Source organism: Dreissena polymorpha, chromosome 7 (assembly GCF_020536995.1).
Source record: "Dreissena polymorpha isolate Duluth1 chromosome 7, UMN_Dpol_1.0, whole genome shotgun sequence".
Lineage (NCBI taxonomy): Eukaryota > Metazoa > Mollusca > Bivalvia > Myida > Dreissenidae > Dreissena > Dreissena polymorpha.
Window position 1 is genome coordinate 97,455,500 of NC_068361.1, and position 13,519 is coordinate 97,469,018.

General features: G+C 37.3%; 1 protein-coding gene and 1 long non-coding RNA gene across 3 annotated transcripts in view; both read right to left on the bottom strand.

Moving 5' to 3' along the window:
• The window catches only part of LOC127839354 (nuclear pore complex protein Nup214-like), a 259,153-nt gene that overhangs the window by 187,032 nt on the left and 58,602 nt on the right, over window positions 1-13,519 (bottom strand). For both annotated transcript variants that reach the window (XM_052367690.1, XM_052367691.1), the window contains exons 18-22: window positions 13,005-13,112; window positions 10,348-10,572; window positions 7,554-7,877; window positions 5,185-5,346; window positions 1,308-1,436 (exon numbers count right to left, since the gene is read on the bottom strand). In XM_052367690.1, the coding sequence (XP_052223650.1) occupies window positions 1,308-1,436; window positions 5,185-5,346; window positions 7,554-7,877; window positions 10,348-10,572; window positions 13,005-13,112 (948 nt within the window). The remainder of the gene's footprint in view (window positions 1-1,307; window positions 1,437-5,184; window positions 5,347-7,553; window positions 7,878-10,347; window positions 10,573-13,004; window positions 13,113-13,519) is intronic.
• LOC127839389 (uncharacterized) lies at window positions 6,156-6,789 on the bottom strand. Its single transcript, XR_008030320.1, has 2 exons — window positions 6,539-6,789; window positions 6,156-6,376 (listed from the first exon to the last, which is right to left on the bottom strand). It is a non-coding gene; the product is annotated as an uncharacterized LOC127839389 (long non-coding RNA).

The window sequence follows — 13,519 nt, forward strand, 5'->3', positions numbered from 1 at the left end:
AAGTTATGGCTAATGTTAAAGTTTTCGGACGGACAGACAGACGCCATATATTAGACATTTGACTTTGAAGAATGACCTTGACCTTTCACCACTCAAAATGTTCAGCTCCATGAGATGCACATGCATGCCAAATATCAAGTTGCTATGTTAAATATTGAAAAAGTTATGGCCAACATTAAAGTTTTTTTTCGTACGGACGGACAGACTGACATACACACATACTGACATACTGACACACTGACGGACAGTTCAACTGCTATATGCCACCCTACCGGGGACATAAAAATAAAGACTAAACTGAGAAAAACAAGAGCTGTGTTTGTGAAACACAATGCTCCCTACTGTGCTTTGAAGCCTATTTTAGAAACAAGTTTATATTTTGAATATTAAGGTCACAGTGACCTTGACCTTTGACCTAAAACCATGTTTGATTGTAGATCTCAATGAGATTCATGCACATGTGAAGTTAAAAGAACATAGACCCAAGAGTTGTCATTTTATGAGCAAGGTTTAAGTTTTGGAACAGACAAACACATACAATGACAGACAGACAGGCCAAAAACAATATACCCCCTGATCATTCAATCTGGGGGGCATACAAAAACTAAAACAAGAGATGTGTTTGTCAGAAACACAATGCCCCCTTAAGCGCCGCTTTTGCTTTTTATTTACCTTTGACCTTGAAGGATGACCTTGACCTTTCACTACTCAAATTGTGCAGCTTCATGAGATACACATGCAAGCCAAATATCAAGTTGTTATGTTCAATATTTCAAAAGTTATTGCAATACTTTACTGTAAGGTTAAAGTTTTGGGACAGAATGACGGAATGACAGACAGACAGACAGACAGGCCAAACACAACATGCCCCCGATCATTCAATCCCGGGGCATAATTAAAAACTAATCTGAAAATAAAGAATATACTGAGGCACAATCATTTAACTGAAAAGAATTGCTTCTAATACAATGTTTCCATGTTCATTATGCTTCTAATACAATGTTTCCATGTTCATTATGCTTCTAATACAATGTTTCCATGTTCATTATGCTTCTAATACAATGTTTCCATGTTCATTATGCTTCTAATACAATGTTTCCATGTTCATTATGCTTCTAATACAATGTTTCCATGTTCATTATATCCATGTCAAAAATACTTGTTCATTAATCAGTGCCTTCAGAACGTATCTTATGCAATTATTAGTTTTGCCCATCTTATATTACCATTCTCACCAGACTTACATAATGCAGCATTGAGAAAATAGATGTTCATTAAGTTATAACTAACAAGATTGGCAGGTTTACCTGTTGTTGTGTCACTGCCAAACAATTTTCTACTGACAGGGGTACCAGACGGGGGTAACTTGGGGCTGTCCTGGACTCCTGCAGGGGCCAACACAGGGAACTTGGGAGTTGACGATGTCACAACTGAGTCTGCAAAGGGCAGACAGTATTTCATATTTTTTGTGACTCAAAAATAAAATGTGCATTATCATGACTGCATTTCATAAGAGATCTTTAATAAGTAGTATTTAGACAAGAAACCGTCGGAGACGGGTGATGCTCCCCAAAGTTTTTTTTGTGTCACAATATTGAACTATATGTTCAGATAAAAGAAAACGTATTGTGGGGCATAACTTTTGACAAAATCATACGATGGATGGTTTAGCAACTTAAAAATTTCAAAGGGCCATAACCCTATAAATAAATCATCTAACCAGAACCCACTAATAACATGCGCATCTCCTCAAGGTAGTTAAGCTTCCCATAAGCTTCATTGAAGTCCAGTCAGTAGTTGGGGAGAAATAGCCCGGACAAGAATTGCACTATATGTACAGTTTATATAGAATTTCAAAGGGTCATAACTCTGTGAAAAATCATCCAACCATAACCGGCTGATAATATGCACATCTACTGTTGGTAGTGAAGCTTCCCTTAAAGTTTCATTGAATTCCCATGATAAGTTGCTGAGAAATAGCTTGAACAAGAATTGCACTATATGTACAATTGAAAATTTTAAAGGGCCATTAAACTCTGTGAAAAATCATCCAACCATAACCGGCTGATAATATGCACATCTCCTGTTGGTAGTGAAGCTTCCCATACAGTTTCATTGAATTCCTGTAATAAGTTGCTGAGAAATAGCTCAGACAAGAATTGCACTATATGTACAATGGAAAATTTCAAAGGGCCATAACTCTGTGAAAAATCCTCCGACCAGAACCCACTAATAACATGCACGTCTCCTCAAGGTAGTTAAGCTTCCCATAAGCTTCATTGAAGTCCAGTCAGTAGTTGGGGAGAAATAGCCCAGACAAGAATTGCACTATATGTACAGTTAATGGAAAATTTCAAAGGGCCATAACTCTGTAAAAAATTCATCCCACAAGAACTGGCTGATAATATGCACATCTCCTCTTGGTAGTGAAGCTTCCCATAAAGTTTCATTGAATTCTGGTCATTAGTTGCTGAGAAATAGCCCGGACAAGAATTGCACTATATGTACAGTTAATGGAAATTTCAAAGGGCCATAACTCTGTGAAAAATCATCCGACCAGAACCCACTGATAATATGCACATCTCCTCTTGGTAGTGAAGCTTCCCATAAAGTTTCATTGAATTCTGGTCATTAATAGCTGAGAAATAGCCTGGACAAAAATTGTGCACGGACGGAAGGACAGATGGACGGACGAAGCGGCGACTATATGCTCCCCCACAATTTTTTTAGGGGGAGCATAAAAATGTTAAGATCTACATTGGCATATATAGGCCTAAAGGGACTTCAAAAATGATTATTTTCAAATGAAATGTCAAAGATTAGGAAAAGAAGGTATACATAACACAGTGTTTTTTTCTTCAAAATTGTGTAGAACAGGTTGTCTGTTAAGGTTTTATGCAGTTTGCTGCTTTTCAGTATCTTAGGGTTGGAAATGAAGCCCTTTAAACTTGAATCCACTGAGAAAGGTCTTAAATTTAATTTGATTCTCTAAGAGACATCACATCAGTCACAGTGCTGCAGGGCTTTTCACCCTTATATAACAGGGGCCGAAATTCGGCCCCTTCCCAATCGAAAATAAGGTCATTTTTTCCTCAAATTGATAGAGGAATTTCCCAAATTGTAAAAAAAATTTTTTTATATATATTAGGGATGGCAAACCTAAGCAAATACATAACCGGTTAACCTGTTCCGATATTCGAACGTTTAACCGACTGTCGTTGTACCACATAAATGAAAAAAAAACATTCGAAAAACGTATACCTTTATAAACAATTACATGTCCATGCAAATATACTCTGTCTTGTTGATTGTCTTGTAACCTAATAACTTTAACCATTTTATCAATTAAATACTGTTTCTTTACAAATTGTGTTGGTCCTTTAAATTGGGAATTCAAATTCTAAATTCGATATTATACATTTTGAATCTAATACTTAGTCATTCCGACATGTGTTACATGCTTGTCGGTGAACTGTAATATTTCTTTGTTGTTATATTACCGTCATGTCATTTACACATAACTATTATTCTACACCTTGGTCAATAAAAGCTGGTGCATAATATGAATTATGTTGTGTTTTATTAAATCGAGATTATACGATTTTTTTCTATGTGTTAAATTGTAATATATTGATAAAATATGTTATAATAACACAAAATAGACAAGAAAAATTATACATTGAAGACGATTTTCATAAAATGCAGTAAAGACAAATTAGCCCCCCGAGCCGATTGTGACGAAGATGTTTCGTACATATTTTCCTACAATAACCGAAGCATTCGCCTTTTTAGTTAGTGTTCGTGTGTCGTTTGAATAGATATCATTGCCAGAATTTAAAATGAACCGTTAAACTAAATTTAGATTCACATCGTACATGCATGATTTACATGCTGGCGAATTCGACTGTACAGACATTTTCGATTTCAGAATTAAATTTCTGGTTTATTTCGCATTTTTCGACACATGTTCTTCTTAACTTTAATTTTAATTTTGATTAAAATATATGTTTAATAAGTATTTTACACATTTAATATAAATTAATAAATATTTGACAAAATCGTATAATCTCGCTTTAACACTCATTATCCTTTAAGAACTATGTGCATAAACAGTTTGCTGATTAATTACAATTGTCAATTAGAGTAAATATATTTTGCAATGGGCATAGTGGTTTCCAAACCTCTGTTGTTAAGGCCTGTTCATACTCAATGTCTTTGTTAGGGTGTTTAAGTTTGCAATAGTTGTTCAAACAACAGTGATCGGGTGTAATCACAGTGTCCAGCTTTATTGATTTTATCAAGCAATGGTAGTCATCACAATGGCACAATATAATGTAAAGTGCTAAAAAAACACTGCAGAGTAAGTGCTGATTGCTCATGTGCCTGCTCATTAATCCGCTGCACCCCGATGGTTTACAACTCTAATCACTTTTGATCCACAGGGGGCATCACGGGTTGGTAATTGCAGATAATTTGCGATAAGATAAGCGGATTAGCCAATACAGTGAAATAAAGAAAAAAAAAACTATCGATTTGAGCATTTATTGCGTTCAACCAAAAATTGTGTTTTTTGCAAGAGTAACCGAATATTAATTTTGTAACCGGTTAACCTCCTTAAAAAACGGATAACTGGTTAACCAAATAACCGTTGCCATCCCTAATATATATATATATTTTTTTTTTAATAAGACATATTGGGCATCTCCCAAAGTGAAAGCAATGAGCTCTAATATGATTAAGAATGCACCACAATGTGTCTTTTAATACTCCTGCACAATGAAAAGACCCTGTTTCAAAAATATAAAAAAACACGGTCTTCCCAAAATGAGCAGTTATCGCGCATGAAATTCCCAATTTGAAAGGCTCCTGGCCTCTTCCCAATTTCCTGATGAAAAGCCCTGGCTATCTGAGTGGTAGAGGGTTAACCCTTAAGATACGTATTTTGACGCATTTGTAGTACCTTAGAAAGTTAAATTTAATTAAAGACCGCTCTTACTATATCACTATATTCAAGTTTTTAAGGCTTCGTTTCCAACCCTAAGATACTGATGAGCAGAAAACAGCATAAAACCTGAACAGACTGCCAGCTACTAGCAGGGTTTTTCCGGCTTTATGCTGTTTGCACATAACCATTTATACTTTGCTTTTGAGTAGCAAAGGGTTTAATATTTAGACTGAACACACCTCCAGTTAATTTGTACTGTGCTCCGAATCCATTGCCTTCACTCGAGTCCTCCTCCTCATCATATTCATCATCCTCAGACGAGGTTTCCACAGCGTCATTCTCGGAACCACTCGGTGTCACATCCTCAAATTCGATATCATTCAGACGTTTGACCTTTGTCACTGTTGTAGTTGGAAACAGAAAAGTATTAACTTTTTGCAAACACATAAGTGCCATTTGTATATATTTGTTTTCAAGAATTGTTAGAACTCATTTGCTTCATTTTCTTTTCATTTAAATTATGTTCATAATTATACTGTGAAACCATTTATTTTCGTCAGCACGAAATTTCGTCCTTTTTAAAAAAATGACTATTTCGTCAGCACTTAAATTAGTCCATTTCTGGTTTTGAAAAAAAAAGCGTCCGATTTGTTTGTAATGTTTGTAATACATGTAATACGCGGTTGCAAAAAAATCGTGCTGGGGAAAGAGAGGTGACACTTGGTAGTCACTTGCAGGAGGTGGGCCTTGTTTGGCATATGCCAATTAACAAGTCTGTTATTTCAGGTGATAGTAACTGTCCCTTATTATTTTAAGTCATTGACACGTTCTTTGTTATGATTAGCGGATAAGTGGGACTGAATAACCGCTAACGAGTGTTTTAAACAACGAAGCATATTGCCAATTAGTCTTTTTCCATTACAATCACGGACAACCAAACACAAATCAATATGTTCTTTATTAATTTGTAATAAAAGCGCAGAATATATTTCAGTCAGGTGTTGATCACACATCGTCATATTTTAATTGCGTTTAATAGTATTTTCAGTAATCTGCAACACCCCTGAAAAACACAATACACACAATGGGTAATAAAGTTGTTAACAATTAGCGATAATCAACACTATTATAACAAGGGACAAAATTGTCACAAAACCAGGTTTTCATTGTGAAAAAAAAATCTGATAAAGGGAGAAAACTCAAACTGAACTTTTGAAATGACCAAAAAAAATTAACCCCCTTTGTAAGTTTTTTTTTTTTTTTTTAAATCTATTTTTAGTCGTGGCGACCTTGACATTGGAGATATTGACGTGATTCTTTCGTGGGACACACCGTCCCATGATGGTGAACAAATGTGCCAAATGATTTTCAAATCTCACAATGAATGACATAGTTATGGCCAGGACAAGCTCATTTATGGCCATTTTTGACCTTTGAACTCAAAGTGTGACCTTGACCTTGGAGATATCGACGTAATTATTTCGCGCGACACACCGTCCAATGATGGTGAACAAATGTGCCAAATGATTTTAAAATCTGACGATGAACGACATAGTTATGGCTCGGACAAGCTCATTTATGGCCATTTTTGACCTTTGAACTCAAAGTGTGACCTTGACCTTGGAGATATCGACGTAATTATTTTGCGCGACACACCGTCCAATGATGGTGAACAAATGTGCCAAATGATTTTAAAATCTGACAATGAACGACATAGTTATGGCCCGGACAAGCTTGTTCCGCCAGCCCGCCAGCCCGCCAGCCAGCCAGCCAGCCCGCCAGCCAGCCAGCCCGCCCGCATTCGCCAATCTAATAACCAGTTTTTTCCTTCGGAAAACCTGGTTAAAAACGAAGTCGACGCATTCGATACAGCCTTATTGCATTCGCGTTTTACAGGAAATGTCAGTTGTCAGTACACTGTATAATGTACACCCCTTTGTGTCAAAACCGGATTTAAATTGAGTGTGAATAGTCGACTGTTTCATTTTTTTGTATCAATACCATCCGGGTGTCTGTAGTATAAGTATACCAGTCTACAAACAAGGTACGCGCTTCCGCATATGGTATTCGGACGTTCAAAAATTGACATACGGTTTAGCGTTCACGCCGTCGAACGCATTTAGCAATATAACTCGTGTTTTTTTTCACTATTTCTTTACTTGCAAAAACTACTAGTGGCTTATAACTTACCTTGCAATCTTTTTTTCTCGCATTGTGCTAGTGTGCGAGTGTTAATTTCGAGCCCTGTGTATATGCGAGGATTACGCTGGATTTAAATGCCTCATGCCTACGGTAATTCAGTCTTATTTGTTTCAAATATGGGACATGATTGTTCGTTATGATCTTGAATTCGTCCATCGGTCGAAGGACGAAAAAGACGAAAATTAATGTCTGACAAATAATAATGGTTTCACAGAAGTAGCTGGGTTACAAATAAGGTGTTTCCAATCACATTTATTATAAAAACATGTGCATATGTAAGTTTGAAAATATAAGCCAGATATGCTTTTATTGGAAATGAAATTAAAAAACCCTATCAGCTCTTTGGTGTTGGCCTGATTAAATAGGAACAAAATAATTCACAGTTGAAAGAAATTCATTAGAGTACCTTGCAATGGCATGCCAGAATCACCGCTTGCCAAGCCTGAAGGGGGCAATTTCGCACCCCCACCAAGGGTCTGGATTTGTTGCACCCCAAACTGCGACCCAGGCTTAGGGGCCACAGCAGGGGGCTGCTTTTTTGGAGCCTCAAACTGGGGCTGGTTCTTTGGAATTGTTGTCATGGTGTGCCCCAGCTGAGGAGCTGAGAATGGTGGTACTGAAGGGGGCTGGCCCTTTAGGGTTCCAGACAGGGGCTGGCCATTCTTAGCCTCAGGTTTGGGTTGTAATGCCTGACCTATCGTTACAGCTGGAATGGCAGGCTTCATCTGACCTGAGAACATACCAAAGCAAACGGATACAATACAAATGATATAAGGTTTTTAGTTTGAGTACTGTAGTTTGTTATTTATATGTAACCAAGTGTAAACAGCTAGAACATTAGATTTTCAACGAAATATTCTCAATTACAATGTAATATTTAAGCCCTTTACCTTTTAGATATGTATTTTGTCGCATTTGAAGTGCCTTAGAAAGTTAAACTTAATTAAAGACCTTTATTACTAGATTCAAGTTTTAAAAGTTTCATTTTGAACCCTTAGATACTCATTAGCAGTAAACATCATAACACCTGAACAGGCGAGTTACTTGCAGGCTGTTCTGGTTTTATGCGGTTTGCACATAGCAATTTTCACTTTGCCTCTGAAAGGGAAGGGGTAAAACTATTTATTTAGCATTCACCATGCTATTGTCAATGAATGTTAGATTTGTATGACACTAGGGTCATACTTTTAACATAATTTACTGGCTAGAACAATGAAAAGCAAAGAAAAACAAACATATTTTCAACATAAATTAAATCTCTTACAAAGAATTTTAAAAGTAAAATAAAAGGGTAGCATATTTTAAATTGCAACATAAACTGGCATGTTACACTTACCTTAGTGTAAAAACAAATTTGTCACATAATTTGACCATGGTCATATAACTTATTGCAGCAGCATAAATGTGTGAGTTGTCAATTATTTAGCGAACACAAATTATAACCGGTTTATAGTTTTTTAATGCAAATCATCTTTTAAGTAACAAGCATAAAGAAATATAATGATTTTAATGTGATTTATGCATACATATTTATGTTTAATCTATTTATTCAACCTGTTTTTACACATTTTCACATGATTGCCAGCTACACATGAGTAGTCGTAAATAACGCACTAGTAAACACTAAACGATGACATAGTTTGCATGCCTCAATACTCATAAATAAATAAAGGGTTTGATTAAAGGTGATCTTTGAGATGAACAATCTTTACAATACACTTTTGCTTTTATAGTACTTAAAGTATATCTTTGAATAGAATTAACGCTTTCCTGTTCCGAAGCAAAGTGAAAATGGCTCTATGCAACCTGCAGAAAACCAGATCTCGCAGGCTATTCTCATTTTATGCTGTTTACTGCTCATGATGCTTGAGAAGGTAGCTTTTAAAACTTTAACCCATTTATGCCTAGTGGACTCTCCCATCCTTTTAAATCGGATCAATTTATTTCCAAAATTAGGGATGTCTTGTATATTTATTTCTATATTTAAAATATTTCTTACAGAAATTTCTTTAAGCAAATAGCACAGATCCAGATGAGACGCCGCATCATGCAGCATCTCATCTGGGTCTACGCTGTTTGCCAAGGCCTTTTTTCTAGACGCTAGGCATAAATGGGTTAATCTAGTAAGTAACATCGTGAATTTGATATGATTTTCTAAATGTTTACAAACTTGTCAAAGTGCCTATCAAAGTTGTAAAGGGTTCAGGTGTCATACTATACCTGGTTTGGTAGTAGCGGGATCCTTAGGCATGCAGGTGTTATACTATACTTGGTTTGGTAGTAGCGGGATCCTTAGACATGCAGGTGTTATACTATACCTGGTTTGGTAGTAGCGGGATCCTTAGGCATGCAGGTGTTATACTATACCTGGTTTGGTAGTAGCAGGATCCTTAGGCATGCAGGTGTTATACTATACCTGGTTTGGTAGTAGCAGGATCCTTAGGCATGCAGGTGTTATACTATACCTGGTTTGGTAGTAGCAGGATCCTTAGACATGCAGGTGTTATACTACACCTGGTTTGGTAGTAGCGGGATCCTTAGGCATGCAGGTGTTATACTATACCTGGTTTGGTAGTAGCAGGATCCTTAGGCATGCAGGTGTTATACTATACCTGGTTTGGTAGTAGCGGGATCCTTAGGCATGCAGGTGTTATACTATACCTGGTTTGGTAGTAGCGGGATCCTTAGGCATGCAGGTGTTATACTATACCTGGTTTGGTAGTAGCAGGATCCTTAGGCATGCAGGTGTTATACTATACCTGGTTTGGTAGTAGCAGGATCCTTAGGCATGCAGGTGTTATACTATACCTGGTTTGGTAGTAGCGGGATCCTTAGGCATGCAGGTGTTATACTATACCTGGTTTGGTAGTAGCGGGATCCTTAGGCATGCAGGTGTTATACTACACCTGGTTTGGTAGTAGCGGGATCCTTAGGCATGCAGGTGTTATACTATACCTGGTTTGGTAGTAGCGGGATCCTTAGGCATGCAGGTGTTATACTATACCTGGTTTGGTAGTAGCCGGATCCTTAGGCATGCAGGTGTTATACTACACCTGGTTTGGTAGTAGCGGGATCCTTAGGCATGCAGGTGTTATACTATACTTGGTTTGGTAGTAGCGGGATCCTTAGGCATGCAGGTGTTATACTATACCTGGTTTGGTAGTAGCGGGATCCTTAGGCATGCAGGTGTTATACTATACCTGGTTTGGTAGTAGCGGGATCCTTAGGCATGATAAGCTGCTGGCCCTTCTCCATCACCTTCTTGCCCTTGTCTAAGATGCCCTGAAAGAAGCCTTTCGGGTCCCCACCTTTGTTAGACTGAGAGGTCACAGGCTGTTTTTTGGGCTGAGATTTAGAGTTGTCCTTTGGGGGTTTAGGCTGGGCCATTACATCCACATCACGCTCAAACATTCTCACAAATTCTCCTGAAAATCAACAGGTTTTACCCTTTACCATTCACAAAAGCACTTCGACATGATTATGGTCCTTTAGAAAATCTACATTCAATATTTTTTCTCATAGATGCAAATTTAAAGGCTGCATTTCCAGCTCTAAGATTCTGCTGGGTTCATACAGCCATTTCATCTTTGCTTCTGAGTGGGTAAGGTTTAAAAGCCCTATAAAGGTGGCAATCCGAAATTATTTACCAATTTTTAAATATTTGTTTCATATTTTATTTATAAAGGTTATCAAAAAACAATATATATATATATATATGCTATTGGACATTACCATAAAAAATGAGCAATACAACTTGTTTTGAGCTCATCGCTGTTTACTTGGGAAAGTGAAAGTGAACGTGACTCAGGTCACCAAAAATATATCGTTGATTTTCAACATTTTCCGGTATCACTCACTAAGTTGGTCTCTTCTAAATGATTAAAACGTTTTTAGTGATCTAATATGTTACTTTCTGCTGGTAAAAAGTTGTTTAAAATAGAATTAAAATTGAATTTTCTTTCGGCTATTTTTAGCATACGTCACCGCTTTGAGGCAACACACCACGTTAGGTGCAAAGTTGTAAACATTTCTTCCAATTATGAAACGGGTATATCTTCCATAATTCTTGACAATGTTGCACCTAAGCTGTGTTATAAGCATTTTTAATGCAAGAGAAACTGAAATACGGTAAAAATTAGACCAGTTTATATGCATAATAATTGGACTTGTCACCTTTATAGGGTCTTTAAATAAAGTTGTTTCCACTTCTTGATTTATAATTACTACACTATAAAAGCAATAATGTAAACAACATTTCACAATATATCATAATCCATATCAAAGAAAACATAAAGGGTTTATACCATTTTGTACCGATAAATGTCAATGTATGATACCATGAGACAAAGATTAAGCAATAGTAAGACTAGAACTCCGCGAGTTGGATGTGTCGCCTGATACCTGTGTTAATTGTTTACTAATAAATCGGGGATGGTCCAGATACACACGCGTACCAAATATGAAAGCAATATCTGAAGGGACACAGATGTTATGAGCTTTTTTTAATCGCGGTCGCAGATTTCGAAACCCGTACAGGAACCCCAAGTTCAAAAATTTCATGCACATGGAAAGGTGTTGTCCAGATACACATGCGTACCAAATATGAAAGCAATATCTGAAGGGACACCGTGGGTATGAGCCTTTTTCGTATCGCGGTCGCAGATTTCGAAACCTGAACGCTGACCTAAAGCTCAAGGTCACATGGGTCCAAAATTTTATGCGCATGGAAAGGTGTTGTCCAGATACACATGCATACCAAATATGAAAGCAATATCTGAAGGGACACAGTAGTTATGAGCCTTTTTAGAATCGCAGTTGCAGATTTTGAAACCTGAACGCTGACCTCAAGTTCAAGGTCACAGCTACCTGGGTTCAAACACTTAATGCGTATGGAAAGGTGTTGTCCAGATACACATGCATACCAAATATGATAGCAATATCTGAAGGGACACAGATGTTAAGAGCCTTTTTCGAAAAGTGTGACGCTGCGGACGCCACCGAAGTAAGTAACACCTATATGTCCCCTGACCATAGTCAAGTGACACAAAAACTAAACTGCAGCTGTTTATCATAATCAATCACCAAGACACATGTGCCTGTGGTAACACACAATTAAAAGAAGGCTTTTTTAACCCTACATTTCATGCTCTCCTTTTAACTCAAGGATTCCAGTTTTAGAAAGTTCCTACTTTTTGATACAAATATTTGCAATTTTCTCACATTTGACTCCAGCAGATTATCTGTATTTCATCATTTGGATGCACATTTCAAACATATATTTCCTATCATACAGATTATGTTTACTTACATACCATTTCACCAAATAAAGATTTAAGTTTGTATTTTTTTAATGAATATGCAGACATAAGCATTTTTACCAAATAATATTAAATTTTAGAACTGATTATTTCAATCTCAGGATCGTTTGACTCCTTGTTTAAAACTCTATTGAAATCCCTGACAACCTGTGTCACAACCTTTAAGCCTTGTTCTGCGAAAATGGGGTTTACTGCATGTGCGTAAAGTGTTGTCCCATTTTAGCCTGTACTGTCTCTGAAAGAAGAGACTTCTTTTAAAACGAAAATATCACTAAATTAGAAAGTGTTGTCCCTGACACATGTCGATGGACTGCACAGGCTAATCTGGGACAACACTTCAAGCTTATGCATCAAGCCCCATTTTCCCAGACCAAATCAGGGAAAATGTTTGTTTCAACCCCACAATGTGTGTCCCTCCCCCTGCCTTACCAGCATCCCTGTGGGCGGTGTCCCCATATGTAGCCCCCCCCTGCCTTAACAGCACCCCTGCGGGCGGTGTCCCCATATGTAGCCCCGTCTGTCCCCCCCCCCTGCCTTACCAGCACCCCTACGGGCGGTGTCCCCATATGTAGCCCCGTCTGCCCCATCTGTGGTGGATCTGCCTGTCACCAGCTGGTGGTCAGGAATGGTCAGCACAGACAGGTTGCCTGGCAACACATGCAACAGTGGAATAAGAAGGTTACCCCTTTTAAAAAAGTTATATGACATTATGCAAAAATTGCAAACATTGCTTAGATGTTGAGTAGTTTGACATTCTGTCTGCAAAAATCATTTGTATAATACACAAAGAAATTTTGTGCAAAACAAACTTTTACATACATCTTAAGAAGGAGTTTAGTGAATTGAAGCTCATGACTGTAATTTTTATTTTGGCTTATTTTGACAACATCCAGGTACTCTTGAAGATACAAAACTTTATAACCTCTGAAAATGGGGCCTTTGCCTTTATTTTAAGCAAAATATAATTACTTGTGATGTTTCGAATGTGGGCGGGATTATTCAGGAATGAAAAATCCTGGTTAAAATTACTTTTATGGGAAAACTAAAGGTCTAA